The 23,931-nt window shown below is 33.3% G+C and overlaps 2 protein-coding genes across 2 annotated transcripts in view; one reads left to right on the forward strand and one right to left on the reverse strand.

Moving 5' to 3' along the window:
* LOC145334352 (chloride intracellular channel Clic-like) overlaps nt 1-23,931 on the reverse strand; it is a 426,064-nt gene that overhangs the window by 74,566 nt on the left and 327,567 nt on the right. The gene's annotated exons all lie outside the window — the stretch shown is intronic.
* LOC145333241 (uncharacterized) overlaps nt 1-23,931 on the forward strand; it is a 140,836-nt gene that overhangs the window by 5,314 nt on the left and 111,591 nt on the right. The window contains exons 4-12 of the mRNA XM_080178378.1: nt 328-376; nt 1,509-1,573; nt 2,839-2,889; nt 3,564-3,711; nt 3,868-4,352; nt 8,162-8,249; nt 15,523-15,650; nt 16,610-16,793; nt 17,287-17,355. Of these exons, the coding sequence (XP_080034504.1) occupies nt 328-376; nt 1,509-1,573; nt 2,839-2,889; nt 3,564-3,711; nt 3,868-4,352; nt 8,162-8,249; nt 15,523-15,650; nt 16,610-16,793; nt 17,287-17,355 (1,267 nt within the window). The remainder of the gene's footprint in view (nt 1-327; nt 377-1,508; nt 1,574-2,838; nt 2,890-3,563; nt 3,712-3,867; nt 4,353-8,161; nt 8,250-15,522; nt 15,651-16,609; nt 16,794-17,286; nt 17,356-23,931) is intronic.

The following is a 23,931-nucleotide window of genomic DNA, read 5'->3' on the forward strand; positions in this document are numbered from 1 at the left end:
GTTAAATAGGCATACCTTTATTTAACATTGGCAAAATTTGAAGAATAAGGTGTTCATAGTGGCACTGGCGAGCATAGAGTTTTCATGCAGGGGTGTGAGTGTTAATCAAAGGGAAAGGCATGTCTCCCGAATTTCAATCTGGAGGGAAGAATTGACATCCATTTACATTCTTCTTCTGTACGCCCATGGGTGTATACCTAAATATATTATTTTTTTGTCCTAGCTTTAAAACAATCGCTAATTATAATGATTAAATATTCCTTTTTTAACATCATATTGTAAAAAATTGTAAAATTTGTTTATTAAAAATAAAAAATATGTGTTTAGAGTTGGTTAGAAATGCGACAGTAACTGCTAAAGACTCTCCAACATTAAGGTAAACCAAACAATGATAATGATGTCCATAAGTAGCGGGCCCGCGACCATGGCTCAAAACGTAGCGCATCCGCTCGTCGTCGGGAAGGTGATAGGTTCGAATCTCAGGCCGACACCGCGTCATAACTAAAGACGTTAAAAAGGGTTTCTGCTGCTGCTATGTCAGATGCGCGACATAAATAGTTAGAGTAGGGGGAATGCCTTTGCCCAAAACAGACGCAACTCGTTACCATGCACAGTTGGGACTTCTCAGACACAGGTCGTGCATCACAAAGAGTTGGTTGTCTGTTAGAAGTTATTTAACCTAATATCCTTGGGTGTTTGGACAGACAAGGGTGCGTACCAGTCATCCTTAGTTCTCCTGGATTGCTGGACCAGGACCTAGACAGTACACCAAGTCGAAAAGGTCCTGGACTGTAATCCCGCCCGTGCGAGGTAAGTTGCGGGGCATTAACTTTCTAATGAAATCTGACAACATCTACAAGTAGCGAAGCAAACAGAAATGTCTGGACAAACAGGCAAAGTGAGTTATGTAGCAATTTAGCAAAGAAAGAAATGTGAGCAATACATGACTTAACCACGAAACCTTCAGAAAGTATTTTGGACTCTTAAAGTATGATCGATAGACCGACGGACCAAGTAAATTATATACTTGATGTTGAATGGTTCATTGGTAAAGGGAATGTGTACCAATTTTTTCTTAAATAGAATTTGATGGGGTTATATTTCCCTTATTGCGTTACGGAGGAATGATATGAATCCTTATACTAAAGTAACAGGATGTTTGTTTGTCTGTGTGTCTGTACCGAAGGATCTCGCTAACTGCTGAACCGATCGGGATCTCCTTAACAGGGTAGATTCTCATGGGTTCTGGGAAGGTTTTTAGCTATTTTGGGGGAGGGTACAACCACCCTCCAAAGAGAAATGACAAAAAATCGAAATTTTTAAAAATATATGGGAGACTTCAACGTAACATAAAGATAATTATCGTAACATAAAGAAGTAACGTAGAGACTTTAACAAATAAAACATCTAAAGTGCCACCAGAGGCCTCTAGGGGGCGTAGCCGCTAATTACATATATAGTAGCTTTGTCTTAACCTTAACCGTATTGGTACTTGTGTTTTTTTTTAGAGGGAAAGAGGATTTTATCCAAGTTGAGTTGAAACAACGTTTGTCAGATCCAGATTCCTATTCAGGTTAGTAAAAGAACCCAGGAAGGTAGTGGACAATGGGCTGTTAATTATATTAGTCCTCAAAGTTTTAAAATATTGTTGAATTTTTTTTTGTTAGCTTATAATTTTTAGGACTCTTATTGAATTTTAATTGGTTTGTTTCATTTAGTTTAATGTCTAAACGTTTCAGCCACTAATTGTAATCTCATGAAAGGGTAGTTTTGTGTATCATCATTTGGGGGGTACATAAATTTATCGGCTATATCTTATTCCTGAAAAGGATGATATATCAATCTTTCCCAAATATTATATTTTTTGTAGTTTAGAACAAGGATGACAACATCCATAAGTAGTGAAGCACAAAAAATTGTAGATGGGAATACGTACAAGTAGATTTAAAGTCTTTTGATAAAAATCAAGAATAGATTTTTTGGATAAAATAAACATGAAACCTTGTTTTATTTTGTATGATGATGATGGTCAAAGTAAATTACATTAAAGAAGCTCATAACAATCTGAAAAATTATTTTGATTTTGATATCCCAACAAAGTTTGAAAATTGGATAAAAAAATACAAAATATGGAGAAATATGTAAAAAATATAAAGATAGCCAAAAACCTGATAAAAGGCAGTCTGGCCGCCATGGTTGTTGTCTTAAAACGACAGAAAATTTATTTTGTATATCCTTAACTTAAAAAATTTGGAAAATCGGACCATACCTAGACACTGAAGATATGAAGAAAAATTTAAAAACAGCCTAAAACCTGCTAAAAAGATAGTCTGGCCGTCATGGTTGTTTTCTTTAAAAGACGGACAAAGTGAATTATAGTGTAGCTTCGCTACTAAAAAATACTAAGAGATAACCATCTTTTACCCACTCAGAGGGGGTATACTCTCTCAAACCTATAGACCTTTGCTAAACCTTTGGAAAGCTTTACTGTAAATAAATATATGTTTTAACAAGCCACTGATACAAAGACAGATATAGAGAGAGACATCATATTGATTTATTATAAAGATTACATATTAGAGGCAAAAATACGTCTAACAATGTTTTTCTTGCCTCTGCTGTAAAATACTTCGAGTCTAGTATGGATCCCCAAAAGAGAAGAAGCCGAAAAGAAAACAGCTTAATTTTTGTATCATGTCACTTGCCAATGCCATAGACAAATAGAGAAAACTGAAAAGTCTCTTGATAATTAATCACGAAACCCTTCATTTCAAATATTCACGCAACCTCTGCAATCTAAAGTTAAAATTATTTTTACCAATAAACCAAATAATTTAGTCCTTGGAAAAACTGACTCTGAGTCCGAAGAGCAAGATTTTAAAATAAATGGTAAGTATTTTCATCAAAAACAATTAATATATACTTCAATAAGGCTTCAAAACCGATTAATATCCGCTGGATTAAAACCGGTTTAAGGCACTCCTAAATATCATAGTTTAGACAATTTTCTACGAAAAATAAAATAAAAATCCTAGAATTGATACCAGTTTTGCAAGCCTCTGCTTTCAACCACTCGGTGCTATCAAAACTGGAAATAACTTATATTTTTTACTTTTACTATCCGCGGATAAATAACTATTCTCGTATTCATTCGAATCCGGTGAATAGGAACCGGTTCTCATCCATACGAAAAACCTATGTCTATCATCGTATTATGTCAAACTTTCTACGAATATAAAAATGTACAATCAAAAGATTAAAACCAGTTTTTTAGCCCATGCCTTCGGCACCTCGGGGCTAAAAAAAGTGGTTTAATCTTATAATTGTACATCTTATATCCGCGGAAAGCTGTTTATAACACGATGCGAGAAATAACTATTCTTTCAAAATCCTATTTATTTATGACAATGTTATATTACAGTTTTAAATTGTCTTATACTGTCCGGCCCCTTTGAAAATTACTATTTCCCATGTAAATATTTGGGGTAAAAAGGAATATTTATTTTGGATAAACATCTTTATCCTTATTTCCTTCCATATATACATAATTTAAAATGTTATAGGGAGAAAAGACATCTATCACTCAACCCCTGTGGATTCCAAGCTAAGTTTAGAGTCCCTACTTCTACACTCTGGTGAACCTGCAGGGCCTACAGCAGCTACACAGATACCTAACCTTTATGAGATGTCTAGCACTCTTAGCTCCACCAGGTAAATACATAGATCAAAAGATAGAGAGATTAAAAGGGATAGAGGGGCAGAGAAAAATGAAAGAGAGATATAGATAGAGAGAGAGAGAGATAGAAGGAAAGAGAGAAAATATAAAAGAGAGAGTAAAAAAAGAAAAGTAACCAATTGATTTTTTAGTTTAAGTCTGCTGTCAGCCTCCCAGCCTAAGTACTGGTGTGTACGACCAGTTGAAAAACCAGTTCCCTGGCGGACACAATCAGCTGACTCAAGAGGATACCAATCAGCTGACAACTACTCTATACAATCATCAGAAACACCTCAGTCAACGGACAACAATTCATTAGCTGATCATAGCTCTCTATTGTCAGCTGAGTTGCCGCCATTTAAAACAGCTGACTTGCCTTTAAGCGTGCGACCATTAGCAGAATTTCAACCAATTGTACGTCGGTCAGCTGATTTGCCGCCTGTTATAGACTATTCATCTGATTTTTCACCACATTCAACAAATTTGGCGTCAAAACAACCATACAAACAGCTGACCGATGAATTTGCGGATTTTCCAGTGTACAAATCCAATATGGCCGCCAGTAGGCCGTCACATCTGGATGATTTTTACATTGATATGACTGGCGTCGAACCGAAGGCTGGTACGATTGTTTCAAGTAAGTTTTAAGTTTACAAATAACTATAGTGGATAATAAGATGTTAAAATTTATTATTAATTTAATTCGTGCCTCTCGTCTGAAAATAAGGAGTACAACAAGGACAATTATGTTTATAATCACGCAGCAACAATAGCAAATATAGAAAAACAGCAAACTATATTTCAGCTTAAATAATCAAAACTAAAAGCAAAAACTTTAAAACAGAAATCTTTTGACTTTTGAAATATTAAATAGTTTAGTAGTCAAAATAAATTGCACAACTACTGCAAACATATGTTTATGCTTGTACAAGTCTGAAGAGAATATTATAATTATGCAAATAGACAGTCAGACGTATGAAAAATGGTTTAGTTATATAGCAACTGCGCTTCTTTAAAGTAATGTGAGAAATTTTTAAGGGTCTAGGTTATTTACCCCCTTTACATATATCAGGGTGAAAGGGAGGGAAAATCTTGAGTAAATTAATCAAAATCTCTTTTCCCCTTATATCTATATCCTATTAGTGGCAGTTTTACACATTAAAGATAAGAAGAAAATTAGTTTAGCATTTATTGTCTGATCCCTAACTCCCTGACATACCCTTGAAAAATTGCTTGAGTAAATACACAATCATGGATTAAAGGATACATGTTGAAATAATTTTCCCTAAGTGGAAAAATATTTGTTATGGGTTTCAAAGCCTTTGGAAGTGTTAATAACACCCCAGAAATTTTTTTTTTTTTGGGGGGGGGGTTGGAGGTTCTTAATCTTATTACATCCTTCGGGTTAAATATTATAGGGGAGGGGGGGAGGTGTGTTGATAAAATAAATATATTTTCATTTTTTTTGGGTGGGGAAATCACACTGCCTGCTGTTTCTATGTATGTCCAATGGGGCGGGGGTATTAATCTATATTCGATTTGGATAATTATATCCCGCATAGGGTTTTTTACATTTCGAAATGGGACTTCCCAACCCTGCAATTTCAATTTTTAAAAAGATAACGGGGGTAGGATACAGGGGCGTCCAAGCTTTTTTTTTTGGGGGGGGTAAAAAAATTTTAGTGGGGGGGGGTAATTCGTGTTTGGGGGGGGGGGTAAAATGGCGCGCGAAGCGCGCCGAAATTTTTTTTTACCCCCCCCAAAATTTTTACCCCGGGGGTAAAATTTGATTGGAGGGGGTAATTTAATTATGTAAAAAAAGCACCTACCTAATCTATTAAGTTAATACGTACTATCCTATAACATAAAGTAGTAAGTAAGGTTTATTTGACTATAGCTTCAGATTTCATTACTTTTAATACTGAGTTCTCCTTTTTAGGAAAGCTTCACATAGATCCCATGATGGTTCCACACTATTATAGGTCAATCCTTTGAGTGGTTTTAGGCTATTTTTCTCCTCCCTTTTTACCCTTTAGAAAACACGAGTTCTTAGATGCTAAGGGCGCAACTACTATTCAAATATATAGTAGTATCTCATTCTTTAGAACATAAAAATACAATAATTAACTCACTAACCAATGAACTTTAAAGTGAAGCGTCTTATAGGTCCTGGTAAGTTTTATAACTAGTTTTGAGACACCCTGACATCCTCCCAAAAGAAATCGCCTATAGAAATTCTTTTTCATTATTTAATGAAATATTTAATTTAGTTAGGTATCTATTTTATGGAATCTTCAGTGCTTTACAATTACATCATAGATCCCCGGGATGGTTTTAGCCCTTATAAAGGCCCAAGCAAATAAAACATGATCAAACTATTAAATTTTTTGTTATCATGGTTAAGAACTGTTTTAACTGGTTGGACTATATTGGGGTATAGTCCCTTTTGTGGCAACGCTCTTTAAGGGGCGTTTCTTCGTTTTTTTCACACAAGCTTCTCTCCTATTTCTAGCCCCTGCGGGGGGCCAATTGCTTAACCATGTGGGGCAATCACCTAAACCAATATAACCTATCCTAAAATAAACTATCAAAAGCCATTTAGGATATACTTTTCATTAACTATTAGTAGACCAAACAAGGAACATAAAATATATTACACCTCAAGGCTCGAGTCACACTATGACTTTTTTTAGGGGGGGGGGGGGAAGGCGGGGATTACTCCCTCCCCCCCCAAAAAAAAAAATTTTCAGTAAAATTTTTTTTAAGAACATTCAATTTGGGGGGGGGGGGTAAATACCCCCCCCCCAAAATTTTTTTTTAAAGAACATTTATTTTGGGGGGGGATAATTATCCCCCCCCCCAAAAAAAAAATGGTTTGGGGGGGTAAATACCCCCCCCAAAATCGTTGGGGGTGCCTAAGGCACCCCCAAGGTAGGGGTAATTTTTTTTTGGGGGGGGTATTGTTCACAAAATTTTGGCCCATTACCCCCCCCGTTGGACGCCTATGGTAGGATAGTTGCTCGCTAGGCACTTGGAGGGAAACCAGCTATAAATTGCATAAAAAAATCTGTAATCAAATTAATTGTATCTTGCTATTGATGTGCTACTCATGCATATATTTGTTATTGTTTACAAGTTACAGAAAATTTTGCAAAAACATGGCATTGTGCATCCTTTACCCCTGCGGGAGCACCTAACCCAAAATTCATGTGTTATTCGTGTCTCGGAAAGGGAAATAGTTTGTAATTAGTACTACAAATGGTTATATATCAAATTAAGTACATATAATGAACACTTTTACTAGGGTTAAACTTTCCTGCTGTGATTATATCAACATAAATCTTTATGTAACTTCAGTATTATGTCAGTCATATAAACTTTTGTATATTTCAATAATGTAAAATTATATAGCATCATATTCTATCATATAAAGTAGTAAGCTTTTTTGTCTGTAGTGAAGAATCTCGCTAACTGCTGAACCGATATGGTGCTCCTTTACATTAAAGATTCTTAAATAGTTTTTGGTTATCTTAATTTTAGGTCCCTGTATGGTTTTAGGCTATTTTCAGCCCTGTCATAACCCTTTGAATATAAAAGAAAATAGTCTAAAACCACCCCAAAGCACTTCTGATTTTGAAAGCTAATAAATATTTAAGAGAAGGAGAGTGATTTCTAGATTTTTGTCATTTTCTTTCTCTCAATTGTCAATATGGTTTATGTCAAATATTATACATATAATACTAAGGGCTCTGTATTATAATGAGAGGACGGAGGGGAGTTGCGGGGGAGGGGCATCCCTGGACTCAAATTAACGTAATATAGCCAAAAACCATCCCGGGACCTATGTGAAGCTTCCTTTAAATGGAGGACTTAATTTGTTCAGTGGTTAACGAGATCTTAACGTACAGACAAATAAAAATACTTTATACATAATGCAATTAAGAGCCGCAGCTACTCTATAATTGACATATAATTTAGTTATGTATGTCGGTTACCCTACTTGTGGTTCCAGGACAAACGCAGAAGTCCAAAACGTCGGAGTGGACAAACGCAGGAGTGTTAAAATAATATTATAAGTAGGTATTTCTATACAGGTTAAGTTAGTTTAAGCTATGAATATACAAATAAGCCCCCCGCAGGGGTTATGCATTTCAAAAACTTAAAATATGGTTTAAAATAGGTTAGGTTAGGTTAAGTATCCACTCCTGCGTTTGTCCACTCCGACGTTTGGGACTCCTGCGTTTGTCGTAGGACCCTACTTCTTACTACTTTGTTTAAAGACGGGTTTTAACAATTTGATAACATAAATTATTCCTTATATAGGAATTCACCATTCAAATATTCTTATCATTGATACTTTTGGGTAAATTTTTGGCGAGGAACTGAAAGGGCTGTATTTTATTAAAGCGTCTGTTTTTGATCAATTTCATCCTTGTTTTATTTCAGGTTTAGATGATTCGAAGCCTGCTAGGAAAATAAGCCGAAGTCAAAGCTTTAACATTTCATCATATCAAAACAACGAGAGGCATTACAGGTTATTTTTGTTGATATATCTTCCGTGTATCTATCAATATCAGTTTCTACAGAGATATAGGGGACAATGGGCTATTTATTACACTAGTCCCCAAAGTTTTATAAAAACATCTTCTTATTCGTTTGCTTAACAACTTTAGGGACTTGCGTGAATTTTGATTGGTTGACTTATTAAGTTGAGTGTTCAAACGTATCAACCACCAATTTTAATCTTCAGAGGGGGTAATTTTATGAATTATTATTGGGGATGTACAACAATTTATCGGCCATTGTCTGATCCCTGCAGTCTCTACCTGTCACTGTAGCGTAAAATGTTAATATTGTCCATGAGGTTACAGGTTTGAATCTTGTCCCAAATATAGCTAAAGATTTTACCTACAGCTGCTAATATGACATAAGTAAACGTAAATGGTTGAAATTAATGGTCAATAAACAGATGCATATGATTAACTGCACATAGTTAGGACTTCAAGAAAAAGTCATTCAATCAAAGGGCACGGTGTCTGTGTTAGTACTAGCGAAATTAATAGAGCGATTGACACACAAAATATGTATAATAAACAGATAGACCGACATTTGCAACTTAAAGAAGTTACTCTACCAAAAAAGTATCATAACTAAAAATCTAAAAGTAAAAGTGTGGTATTTTAGCGCTGATTTTAGCATTTAAAAGTACATATTTCCTCTCAGTGTAATAGGTTTTTTCCCTATTAAGTGCTAAGCGAATACAGACACCTCCCTCCCTCCTTGTTTTTAAAATAATTTGAATATAACGCGGGTGGGGGGCCCGGGGGGGGGGAGGTTGGGAGTTTTTCTTCATGCGTAAACCCTACGGTGGCCATAACCCTGTATCCAATGTAACCTAACCTATATTATTTTAAAAACTAGGGATCTAGAGGGATAAGACAATGGCTAATAAATTGATGCACAGTACATCCCCAATGATGATATATAAAAGTTACACCTCCTGTATATCACATTACAGAGCACTTAGAAACGTTTAGACATTCAACCTAATGAACCCACAAATCAAAATTTAAGAAAAGTCCCCAAAGTTGTTGATCCAACGAATAAGAAATTGTTATTATAAAACTGTATATAAAAGGGACTATTGTATAAAACAGCTCAATGCCCCCTCCCTCCCTCAGTAAAAACACAACACACGAAGACCCCCCCCCCCCCAATTAATTCAACTTATTTCATACGAAGTAAGTTCGGAGGGGGGGGGGGGGGGTGTGTGTGCTTGCTAGGCACTTAAAGAGAAACCGCCATATAAGAAAATGTTAAAATTAAATGGTGGTGTAATACCGGATATAAATTGATGAAAAAAAGAAGAATGAACTGTTAACGTCAAAAAAATGTACAATTTTTAAATTTCACAGGGGTATTATTAGAAGCGTAGCTACTCTATAATCACAGTAAATAATTTCTTTACTATTACATAAGAATTTTTTTAGTTTTTTTTTATGAAAAAGTAATTTAGTTTATGATATACTAGTGGTTGCGCCTCTAACATTTAATGTCTCTGTAATCGAAGGGACAGAGGGGCTATACAGATAGCTTAAAACCATCCCAAGATTTAAATCTTAAAATGGAATAGCCTAAAACCATCACAGGATCTATACGAAGCATATTTAAGATGAAAAAAAACAATCGTCTCAGCTTTAGCTTAAGAGAAAAAAACCCTTACTACTTTATATAATACTAGCGGCTACGCCCCTAGAGGGGCACTAGAGGAGGGGAGATGTAAAACCAAAAGCCTTTTTTTATTTTAGATTTAAAAAAAAGTTTTTAAAAGTTTTTTTTTTTGGGGGGGGGGGTGGATATTTTTTTTTCTAGGGGCGATTTCTCTTGGGAGGGTGGTGGTACCCTCCTCCATAATAGTTATAAACCTTCCCGGGTTCTATGAGAAGCTACCCTGTTAAGGAGAACCCGATCGGTTCAGCGGTTAGCGAGATCCTTCGGTACAAACAAACAGATAGACATCCTGTTACTTTAGTATGAGGATTTACTATTTACGATAAACAGGTTTCTACCTCTGAACTTGATCTAACTTAGAGCTTAACCTATCCTATGAAAAAAAAACTACTTAGAAACAAACCAATTTTTAGCATAATATAAAATCCTCTCAAAATGAGATCTTTAATCTATATAAAAGAAGAAAGGAAAATAATAGGTTTCAATATTAAGTTATCTTAGGGGAGGGACAGGACAGTAACATTTATTATGTTTAATTAAGCTTCTTTGGAAATTCCTAAACTTTACTCATACCTGTGTAGGGATCAATCTAGCCGTTTAGGAGATCTTTCGTGACACACACACAACTCACTGTTTTATGGAATAGATAGAGGAATATTAGTTTATCATCTACTTGCAGCTACACCCCTAGAGGCCTCTAGGGACTCCTGAAAGATTTTAGTTTTAAAAAGGGAAAGGAAAAACTTTTTTTTTTTTGGGGGGGGGGCGAGAGGAGGGTATTTTTGCTAGGGGCGATTTATATTGGAGGGATGAACCCTTCCCCAAAATAGTTAAAAACCTTCCTCGAACCTATAAAAAGAAAAGTAGACAAACTTCGGTTCAGCGGTTAGCGAGATCCTTCGCTACAGAAAAAAAACATACTACTCTATAAGATAGAATGGTCCTTTCTCTGGTTTCACTTTAACTGAAAAGTGATCTACATTCCTCTCTTTCCACCAATATTTCAGAAGATCTATCACTCTAATTGTTATAATTTTGTTCCCGCCCACCCCTTCCTGTTGAGTCGTTTTAGTTTTCAGGCTTTCTTTAACATCGAACATTTATATTATAGTATGGCTTCAAAACATTGAATTAGAATCAGTTCTCATCAATACTGAAAAACCGAATATACAGCGTATTACAGACAATTTTCCACAAATATTAAAATAAAAATAATGAAATTAAAACCAGTCTTGTTACCCAGGCCTTCGGCCCCTTGGGGCTACCGAAGCTGGATTAAATCTTATAGTTTTTAATTTCAATACCTGCAGAAAGCTGTCTATGATACGATGTGAGCGAAGCACAAAATCATTAATTGACAAATGGGTAAAAGGAGTTGTAGAGTAGATGTTTAATGGCCATTAAAATTTAAAAGAAAGAGAGAGAAGAATACGATGCAAAGTAGAAAGTCAAATATATAAGTTTAAATTTTGTTGTATGACAAACGGACAGACCAAGTAATAGTTATTTCTCGTATCGTATTATAAACGGTTTTCCGCGGATATAGAATGTACAATAATAAGATTAAAACTAGTTTTTCTAGCCCCGAGGTGCCGAGGCACCGGCTAAAAAACTGGTTTTTATCTTATGATTGTACATTTCTATATTCGTAGAAAACTGGATATAATACGATGCTAGACATAGTTTTTTCGTATGGATGAGAACCGGTTCCTATCCACCGGATTCGAATGAATACGAGAAATTATATTCTGTAAGCTCATTGGCACAGGGAATCTTCATGAAAAATTTCAGGAGGTCTATCTTTAATAGCATGACATTAATAGGTATTATTGACACACAGAAAACTGTCCCGAATTTGTATTAATTTTGAGGAACAAGACTCCAGTGACGTCATAGTTTTCTTTCCCGAAAAAGGGAAGGGGGGAAGAAAATCTCTTCAAAAGAGATGGGGAAAACCCCCTTTTCTCCCATCTCTTTTTTCTTCCCCCTTTCCCTTTTTTTTCTTTCCCCCTTCCCTTTTTCGGGAAAGAAAAATATGACGTAACTGGAGTCTTGTTCCTCAAAATTAATACAAATTCGGGACAGTTTTCTGTGTGTCGGTATTATTGCCACGCAAAGTTTGAACACAATTGTCCTTGTTCTATCTAGGCTCTAACTTTGCAAGTCTTACCAGTTCCCTATATAATCCAACCTAAAGTTACCTAAACCAATCAACAATCCAACGAAAAACAACCCCCGTCCCGTATATTTTGAATGAGTGGGAGAGTTTTCAGTGTTCAGCTAGGCACTAAGCCCAGAATTCTATGTATTAAATGGTCTATGTTTAAAAAATTCCATGTTTCTTTTTTTTTTTGTTCTGTTAAACATCAATATTAACAAGGATGATTGTAACCACAAAGTAGCGCACCAATAACAACAAAAAATATGAATATTTATGACAGAAAACTATATTACATAAAAATATAGAAAAATATTAAAATAAATGTTTAAATGAAAATTATAAACATACATTTGTTTCATATACATAGATCATATCAGCTTTAAGCATTAAGCATGTGAAAAATCTCGAACTTCGTCAAACTGAAGATGTTAAGCATTGTATACAATTCTGCAACTCTAATACTAAGAGATAAGAAATGTCTTAGCCTATAAACACTCAGGCCCAACTCATTATCATTCAGACTAAGTGATCAAGTTTTTGCAATCAAAGGGTTGCTTGTTTGCAATAGTAAAACATTAAACATTAATATGGGATCTAAATGGATATTGGATATAAGAGGATATATTGACAGAGGAAAATTTGTCGTCAATTTAGCTGCTATTCCTTGGTCAGTTCGTGCATTCAGTAGGAATTTTAGAAATAAGGTAAAGGGGGTGGATGGGAGTATCGTTATTTCATCCAGCTGCGAACATTACTTTGTCGGAGCACATAAAAATCTGGTGCAACATCCAAGTAATAATAAACCAAATTAGATTTTAAGCGAAATATATAGCAGCTTTGATATTAAAAATTTGTCAAAGAATTTAAAACATATCATTTCATTGCATGCAGGAGAGAGAAAGAGAGAAGGGTGGGGGAAAATATCAAGTAAAAGAGAAAGAAAGATGGAAAAATAGAGAGTATTGATAAAAAGAGATAGGGGATTTTTCATGATCTTTTAACCTCTCCAAGAAAATATTTGGGAGGGGGATTAAATGGGTGAGGGGTGTTCGGGAGTTTAAGAATAAGTAAAAAGACAAAAATGAATTAAGCAATTTAATCTTTAAATCCTAGCATATGAAGTAGTAGGGATTATTTTGAATGTAGCTTAAGTTAGAACTAATTGAGTTCTTCTTTTAAGGGAAGCTTTACATAGGTCTTTGTAACATTTAATTATTCTTAGATTTAATTAAACATTAATAAAGAACTAGTTAATTAACACGTTATTGCATTTGTTATCTTAAATATTTTGTGGGTTTTGTTCATTTGTTTCGTTTTCTCATGTTCAGTTTATTTTTCTAGTCTCTTTTTTCTTGAAAGGGAGCGATCACCAGAGGGTTATTAGTTTAACTGTTCTTTATATCATGGATATGTATATAGAAGATAAAATAATCTCCCCCTAATATGATCACCATAGGGTTATTAGTTTAACTGTTCTTTATATCATGGATATGTATATAGAAGATAAAATAATCTCCTCCTAATATGATCACCATAGGGTTATTAGTTTAACTGTTTTTTGTATCATGGATATGTATATAGAAGATAAAATAATCTCCCCCTAATATGATCACCAGAGGGTTATTAGTTTAACTGTTCTTTATATCATGGATATGTATATAGAAGATAAAATAATCTCCCCCTAATATGATCACCAGAGGGTTATTAGTTTAACTATTCTTTATATCATGGATATGTATATAGAAGATAAAACAATCTCCTCCTAATATGATCACCATAGGGTTATTAGTTTATCTATTCTTTATATCATGGATATGTATATAGAAGATAAAATAATCTCCTCCTAGTATGATCACCATAGAGTTATTAGTTTAACTGTTCTTTATATCATGGATATGTATATAGATGATAAAATAATCTCCCCCTAATATGATCACCAGAGGGTTATTAGTTTAACTATTCTTTATATCATGGATATGTATATAGAAGATAAAACAATCTCCTCCTAATATGATCACCATAGGGTTATTAGTTTATCTATTCTTTATATCATGGATATGTATATAGAAGATAAAATAATCTCCTCCTAGTATGATCACCATAGAGTTATTAGTTTAACTGTTCTTTATATCATGGATATGTATATAGATGATAAAATAATCTCCCCCTAATATGATCACCAGAGGGTTATTAGTTTAACTATTCTTTATATCATGGATATGTATATAGAAGATAAAACAATCTCCCCCTAATATGATCACCATAGGGTTATTAGTTTAACTATTCTTTATATCATGGATATGTATATAAAAGATAAAATAATCTCCTCCTAATATGATCACCATAGAGTTATTAGTTTAACTATTCTTTATATCATGGATATGTATATAGAAGATAAAACAATCTCCTCCTAATATGATCACCAGAGGGTTATTAGTTTAACTGTTCTTTATATCATGGATATGTATATAGAAGATAAAACAATCTCCTCCTAATATGATCACCAGAGGGTTATTAGTTTAACTGTTTTTTTTGTATCATGGATATGTATATAGAAGATAAAATAATCTCCCCCTAATATGATCACCATAGAGTTATTAGTTAAGCTATTCTTTATATCATGGATATGTATATAGAAGATAAAATAATCTCCTCCTAGTATGATCACCATAGAGTTATTAGTTTAACTATTCTTTATATCATGGATATGTATATAAAAGATAAAATAATCTCCCCCTAATATGATCACCATAGGGTTATTACTATTAGTTTAACTATTCTTTATATCATGGATATGTATATAGAAGATAAAATAATCTCCTCCTAATATGATCACCATAGAGTTATTAGTTTAATCATTCTTTATATCATGGATATGTATATAGAAAATAAAATAATCTCCTCCTAATATGATCACCAGAGGGTTATTAGTTTAACTATTCTTTATATCATGGATATGTAAATGGAAGATAAAATAATCTACTCCCAATTTCTACCAATTAGAGACCTGAAAAGTAACTTTAACGTTGAATATAGAAACATCGTTGTAAAACACTATTTTTTAAGTAAGGTTTTTGGTTGTTTGCTGGTTCAGATCTCGTTAACCACTGAACCATTTAAGTTGTTCTTTTAGTGAAGCTTTTCATTGGTCCCGGGATGATTTTACGCTTTTTTATTATTGTTCACTTTATCCCCCCTCCCTTGACAAACAGAGCCTCTAGAAACGTCCTAATGACAACCAACTCTTTGATTGCATGACTTTGTCAAGAATTTCTTACTGTGCATGGTAATGTGTTGCGTCTGTTTTGGCTAAGACATTCCAGGATTTACAGTATTGATACTTAGAAGCAGTAGGAACCATTTTAACGTCTTTTGTTATGACGCAGTGTTTCATATAACTAATTATTTTTTTCAGGGACACCAGAAGGCGACAAGATCGAATACAGGCCAAATTCGCCAAAGTTGTGCCAACGATTCCCCCTAGCGGCCAGCACCATCCCCACCATACCTCCCCCAGTCCAAGTCTAATTAAGGGAGGGGATGGTTAATAGCGGAATAACTTTACAGTTCTTATTTGAAACTAAAAAATCTCTTTGTCCCTTTACCTGGGATTGTCAATCATGATAAACAAAATTACCCCTTTTGTATATCAAAATAATGGTTGAGGCATATTATGCACTGCTAGTTTAAGCAACTTAATCAAGACATAAGAAAAGTTTCTAAATGGCTAAAGTCAACGAATAAGAGAACATATTTATAAATCTTTGGGATCAGTATAATTAACGCTGCCTTCCTGAAGTCTATTAAATGATTTCGCTATTAACCTATCCCTAAACTTAACAGAATAAAGCAAAACGGCAGCTGTCCTACAGTCCGTCAGTAGCCACCTCAAGGGGCCCTAGATTCAGTCCTATCAGCTCGTTAGGACAAAACAGCACAGGATTTATACCTCTATCTACCATAGGACTAAATAGTCCCAAGTCAATCAAAAGTGATTTAAAAACTAGTCTCACAAAAAGTCAAAATGGATCTAGTCAAAAATCTACGAAAATGTTGTATGAAAATGCTAGAAATGTGTCAGCTAGTCCTAATAGAAGAAAATTACCCAATAGCCCAAAAGGAATTTGATCTTAGCAAAGTATATAATACAATTATTTAATTTAAAATCATGTGAGTAAAAAAATTGATAGGAAAGCTTCATGAAAGTCTTTAAAAGCCATCTTAAAGCAGGGTGTATAAACCCATAAAAGATTTGTTCTTTGAAAAAATAACACCCCCCCCCAAAAAAAAAAAAAAAAAAGTTATAATGTCATTATAAGAATATGCTTCATATTGCTAAAAATAAGTTATAATAATCAATTATACATGCAGATTTGTTTATATTTATTTGAATTTCTAAATAAATCATCTATTACCTGAATAATTTAATATTATATAGTCGTCAGAGTTTATTCAAATTGTTTTTTTCTTACCTCTAATAACAGAGAATTTATGCTTTTAAGATCATTTAATCAAAGATTTAGACACAATACCCACCACTGGGCATTACCCACGGACCTCACACAACAAAGAAGAACAAGAACGTAATTCAACCAAAGGAGGGGGCGATGGTAAAACTGCTAAAAAGAAGAAATATTCGCCGAGCAAGCCAATCCGACGCAGTCTCTCAGATGCGGCTTATGTCAGGTAGGGTATTTTTAGTTTTAGGACAATTGCCCGCGAATATGAAAATGAATAAATTATATTTTTTCCAGTTTTGCTACGAAACGCGGGTTTCTTCATATTTTCATAGTAGCTTTTGGTGGCTTTTTTAGGTTATGTCAGGTTAAGTATGCGTTAAATTAACATTGTTAATGATTGCCCCGCAGGGGCTAGAAATAGGAGAAAATGTACTATAAAAATACGACGAAATCAGCGTATACCAATAACGAAATTAATTCTGAAAAAAATCACGAAACCTATACGTGTTTTTCAGCTGTCGTTCGGGGGCAACACATCGTAAAATTGACGACCTCTCCATTTGCCCCCCCTCCCCCCGAAATACTATTTCAGATTTATTTTGCTTGTTGGTTATACCTTATACCTTCGACGAAATGCTAATCAGTTTTTAATGCAACAGAAAGATTATATACATGGAAATAATCATTCTTGTTTTTTTTTATAAATAATCTACTTTTAGGTCCAAGCCCTTTCGGAGTAAAAGTTTCAGTGCAGATTACAAGGGACTGTACGTCAAAGATGTTGAAAGGTAGGACGTTTTTTCTTGAATTATAGAGTTACTACGCTTTTTGAATTTTGAATTAATCGATATATTATTACTTGGATGTTGCACCAGATTTTCATGTACTCTGATAAAGTGATGCTTGCAGCTAACTAGAATAATACCAGACAAAATTGCACTTTTAGCAAATCATTAATATGTCAGCTTAGTGAATCCTATTATATAAAACAGTGATTTTATTTGTCCATTAAGATCTCGCTGTCCACAGTACCGAGTTCTTCATTATAGGAAAGCTTCAGAGGTAGATTCTTAAAAAAAAATTGCCCCACTAATCGCTTAGTGGGGCATAATTGTTTTCGTGAAAATCCACCAAAATCACATTAAAAATCTACAAAAATTAAACAAAATCATAGAAGGAATATTAACATAAGATTTTATTTAATTTTTGTAGATTTTTAATGTGATTTTGGAGGATTTTTCACGAAAACAATTTTGCCCCACTAAGCGATTAGTGGGGCAATTTTTTTAAGAATCCACCTCAGGTCTTAGAATTTTTTAGGGTATTCTATTAACTTTCTTTAATATACGCTAGGTGTATAACTGTTAATAATACATGAATATTAAGCTATAAAAATTGGAAAGAATTTTAATGAATATAATAGATTTGAAATCTGCATACAATTTTAAGGATTTTTTTATAAAATTCGTTTTTTATATAATTCATTATTTAAAAGTGCAAATCCAATTTAAGTTAATAAATTTTGACCAATAGGATAGGTGGATTGGAAACTACCTGCGCTCTAATTGGTTGAATGATGTACGTCACTTAAGCTTCTCCAATCAGGGCGCAGATAGTTTTCAATCCACCAATCACAGAAGTCAAAATTATTTAACTTAATTTGTATTTGCGCTTATAGATAAATAATTATACAAAAAACGAATTTTATAAAAATTCCTTAAAATTTTATGCAGATTTCAAATCTATTATATTCATTAAAATTCTTTCCAATTTTTATAGCTTAATGAATATGGCCCCTATAATCAATTCCAAAATGTATAAAAATGCTACAATGATTCTGTAAACTTGTATAGAAGCTACGCAACCAGTAAACAAGTTATTTTAGCACCCAGTTATCTTTTTAATAATATCTCTATCATATAAAGTAAGAAATCATGATTAAAGAATTAGGGAAATTTTCATTTTTAGGTGTTTAGACAAAAATGCCAATAAAAGAGGAGGTCTTTTAAAAAGAACATGATTTTTTAAAAATTTGATCGAAAAATCCCGAATGACGTCATATTAAAATAATGGCCTATTCTAATATGAAATTATTCGGGAAACTTCGGCCAAAAGTTTTAAAATTTATCCACTTTTTATAAGCACTATAAAGAGCTTTGTCCTTGGATTTTACAAAATAGTGAATTTAACCCCTAAAAATCATTTTTGCGAACTATCTTTTTAATTATCTCATACCCCACTACTCAAATATTCTACTGTTTTATAGAAACTTGTAATTTGATTGGTTCTCGTTAAACGGAAATTGGAAAATTACACACACATCACCTATTGCGGTTATTTGCGGGGAGGGGATAGGCACTTAGCTTTTAGGATTTTTCCTCTCATATTTTATAATCTTGCGTTTTGTTTTAGAAAGTCTTATATTAAAATTTCATTAAAAGCCTAATTAGACCTATATTATTCAAGGATCAAAGGAATACGACTATGGCCAATAAATTGATGTAATTTCCCAAAGATGATACTCAACACTACCCCTGTATATATTACAATTAGTGGTTAAATCGTTTGGACACTGAATAAATCCAAATTCAGTAAAAGTCCCCAAAGTTATTAACAAAACATATATGATAGCTGTATTTAAACTTAAAAAAGGTTAAATTAATTTATTACAAAACTTATTTTAGTTTTATTAAAAATTTAAAATCTAATATTTAAACCAGTTTTGTTGACCCTGAGGGGCCCAAAGCTGTGGCTAACAAAAATAATTTAAATTTTATGATTTTTACTTTGATATTTGTGAAATATTGTTCGTAATACGATACATATTATTTTTCCGTATTGCTAAAAACCGGTTCTAATCCAGCGGACATTGCTCGGTTTCGAAACCATACTGAAAATGATTATAAAGCAAACATAAATATTTTTTTAAATTTTCATAATTAACTTTTTAAAAAGTTATCTGATTTTTTTCTTTTATATTTTTCCTTTTTATTAAATTTTACTTCCCTTTATCAATAAATTGCTATCTTTTATCCGGAGCGCAGCTAATATTTAATCGGTATATGTTCATAATTATGTTTTTTAGTAGCGAAGCTACTCTATAATTCGAAATGTCCGTCCGTCTGTCCGTATGTCCGTCCGTCTGAGACAAAGTGGGGGAAACGTGATTTTCTCGGCTCCTATAAAAGATAGAAAGCTGAAATTTTTAGTGAAGATTCTTATAACATATGCACATCTAATCTATACATTGTTTTGTTCATCTGTCTGTTATTTGGGGTGCTAGATCGATTCCTACATTTTCATGTTTTTCTGATTTTCTCAACTCCTTTTTAAGATAATGGGCTGAAATTTTCAGGGATTGCTTAAATTTACATTTTACATAAGTTTTATTACGATTTTTATATTAATAGGGGTGCTAGATCGATTCCTAGATTTTTAGGTTTTCTATTCTTTTCTCAATTCCTATTCAGGATTTGCGGCTAAAATTATCAGGGATTGAATATGCTCATATTCTACATATTTCCATCAAGTTTCATAAAGATTTGTTTATAAATTGTGGTGCTAGATCGATTCGTAGATTTTTCATTTTTCTTGCTTGAAAGGTTGCGTGATTTTGAAGTTTTTGTCATTTCCCTATTTCATCAAATATATAGGATGACACTGGTATATTGTAAATATATTCTAATATACATTCATAATTTCTGAGCTTCGCTACTTATGGATGCTGTCATCCTTGTTTCACTCACACTACCAATTTAGTATTAAAGACAAATTTCTGTGGATATATAAATGAAACTTTATAATGTTAAACTAATTTTGTAAGCAATAAGGGGTCGAAGGCCCGGATCAACAAAACTAGATTAATTTTATGATTTTTTTTATATATTTTTATTCGTAGAAAATTGTCTCTGATAAACATGATTGATTTACACATGTACAGACTTATAGATCCTTATATACGAAAAGCTTCACATATTAAAATGCTTAAGGAAAATGAGAAACAAATAAAAAATTGCAAAATTTTAACCCCTAAAGTTTGGAAAACGGCATTTTCAATCCTATGCATAATGAAGTATAGTTTATCCGTTAAGATTTCGCTATTCACTGAACCAATTGAGTTCTCAGTTTTAGAAAGCTTCATTATGGATGGTTTTAGCCTGTTTTATTATTAATTTAAGGATGCTTTAGGTTATTTTTTGTTGTTGTAATCTTGGGCTACCTATGAACATAATAGTTAATATAATATATTTTGTAAGGGTTAGGAAATGGATATAAAAAAACAATCCTTGGACCAATAAGAAACTTACCTGAAATGTAGAATTCAATATGTTGATTTGTTAACGGACAAACAAAAAATTGTCTACTGTATGTATTGGGATTAATTTGACCTTTTTTAGTTATTCAAAACGGTTTATCTATAATTTATTAGATGTTGCATTAAAACTGTTCTTTTTGCATAAAATTTGCGAAGTTCTTCCATTTTCGCTATATCTTTCTCTTTCTCTATCATCTCTCTCACTCTCTCTCTTTCTCTTTCTTTCTCTCTCTCTCCGTCTCTATATCTCTCTCTCTCTCTCCCTCTCTATCTCTCTCTCTCTCCCTCTCTATCTCCTTCTTTCTCACTACAGGGATACAAAAGTAGAACAGCGAATGATTAATTCATTTTCAACATCTGAAAAATCCGATTTTATTGCCGTTGTCGTTTTTTTCCCTTGATATAATCAATTCAAAGAAAGATTCATACCTATTTTTGCAAAATCTCTCTATCTCTCTCTCTTTCTCCCTCTCTCTCTTTCTCTCTCTCTCTCTATCTATCTCTTTTTCACTCTATCTCCTTCTTTCTCACTATAGGGATACAGAAATAGGACAGCGAATGATTGATTCATTTTCAATATCTGAAAAATCCGATTTTATTGCCATAGTCGTTTTCTTCTCTTGATATAATCAATTCAAAGAAAGGTTTTTACCTATTTTTGCCAAATTTCTCTCTCTCTTTCTCTCTCTTTCTCTCTCTCTTTTTTTTCTTTCTCTCTCTCTCTCTTTCTCTCTCCCCCCTCTCTCTCTCTTTAACTCATTATTTTCTGCTCTCTTTGCGAATCTTCAATATATAATTTTTGGGTTGTTTGCAAAAACCTGCAAAAAAAATTTGTCATTCTTTCGATCTAAATATTTTATGTATGTATGATACTTTCATATAGACAGACGGACTTACTATTATATTATAGAAAGAGTAACTACGCTACAAAAAAAGAGATTCCTATTATTGGTAATATCATAGGAACACCTTAATTTTTCTGGGTTGACATTGAATCTTTTGAACTTTGTATATTCGTTCAAAACAACAGATAGTTATGTCCAGATAAAGCGCGACAAGAAAAAAACCTGTAAAAGTAAGAAAAAAAAACCTGTAAAAGTTTAAACTTTTTATTTTGAGGGGGGTAAAATTATGGGTTTCAAAGATTTGTAAGGGGTAATCTAAGGTTTTTTGTTAGGGGGGTTTCGAAGTATGAGGAGGGTAAACACCCCTTTACCCCGATCCTTGGAGGAAGGATATGCAAACTTTAGTTAAGAGTAGCTGTGTTTTTAACAAGACATGCATCTACCTAATCCTTCAATCATATATTTGTCTAAAATTAACAATTTTCAAATATGATTTTTTAAGGGCACAACCAGTGTTTTTGGGGTCATTGGTCTGTTATTTATTTTTCACGAACGGGTTAAGTTATATACCTGAATGGCGATTTTTGACGCCATTGAATTTCATAAAATCACAACACCTTTACTTACTAAATATATTCCAGGATCAGAAAATAGCCTAAAACCATCCCTAGACATAGATTTTAAAATGAAATAACAAAAGTATGTGAAGCTTCCCTTAAAAGGAGAACTAAATCACCGGTTCAGGAGTCATCAAACTATTAAGCTTCAGAACAAAAACCTTACTGCTTTATATCATAGGATTGACGCAGTCTTTTGTTCTCTTTCATAAAAACTGTATCAAAGTGAAATTTTTGTTTTTTCATTACAAGTTTGTTATAAATAGTAATTTTCTTTTTAGTAGCGTATCATTATTTTAGCTTGCTGCGAGTTTTACTTTACTAGAAAACATGAAATTCTGGTGAAAGATCCAAGTAGCAATAAATTCATTATTTATATTATTGCTGCGCTACAAAAAGAGCGCTAATTGTCCTTGTTAAAAAGTCTTAAGAAACCAAAGTAAAAATATCTAAGATTACGCTGAAAGTTTCATCTTTTAACTTTTACGTCGTTTATACAAAACAAAAAATGTTTCGAAATAGCGAAACCAAAGATGAACCTAAGATGTTGTGAACTGCTTTAACTAATTAATTCTTTTATTCAGAGGAGCTTTGTATATATTGAATAGGAATTATACAGCGGCGTGCACTAGATTTGGTCACCTAGAGAGGGGGGGGGGGTAACACTCTTACTCCCCTTCCAGCACGCCCAAGATCTAAACTTTCAACAACAAAAAAGGACTCAATTCTTGAGTTGTTTCCAAGATCTTTATGGACATGCTATGACATTTTTTTTTATATATTTGCTGTTTTCATTGATAACAGTAAAGTTCACCATTTTACGCAATAAGCTATTTTTCCTTAACTTGGCTGATAGAGTTCCTTTTAAAACAACGTAAAATTACGTAAATTATAACGTTTTAAAATCTATGTGTTTGTCTGTTCCAATGAATCTCGCTTACCTAAACATAAACATATTTATTTGGGCATTAAAAATGAAAACATAGTCATAAAATCAAAAAAAAATAATAGATACAAACACAATTAAAATTACTATAACAATAAACAACCTAAATCCTAATCAGTTCTGCCCGGGTAACCATGAATAGATCACTATGGATCTGCCTACTTTGCCCAAAATATATTACCTCTGAACCGATATGGTTCTCCTATACAATGTAGCTTTTCATAGGTCCTTGGAAGTTTTACAAATATTTTTGGGGAGGGTCCCATTGCCCTCCCGAGAGAAATCGCTCGTAGAAAAGAAAAGAACATTTATTTAAAACTACAATTTAAAGTGTGGGGGGGGGGGGGCAAATTCTGTGTCCGGATAAAGAGAACACTTTGCTCATCTTATTTACATTGAGTTCCTTTCAGAGATTTGGGGAAAGGTAAAATCATTGGGTTGATAATTTATGAAGCTTCCTTAGAAAGGAAAACTCAATAAGTTCTGAGGTGGATCTTTAAATCGTTTTAGTGGTGATCCAGATCGGGGTGAGCAAAATTTCAGCCAATCACAGCGCGGCATTTCATAAAATGCTGTGCTCTCATTGGTGGAAAGTTGGCTCACCCCGATCTGGCTCACCCCGATCTGGCTCACCACTGAAA

Source organism: Acartia tonsa, chromosome 12, assembly GCF_053477335.1.
Source record: "Acartia tonsa isolate MP-2025a chromosome 12, ASM5347733v1, whole genome shotgun sequence".
Lineage (NCBI taxonomy): Eukaryota > Metazoa > Arthropoda > Copepoda > Calanoida > Acartiidae > Acartia > Acartia tonsa.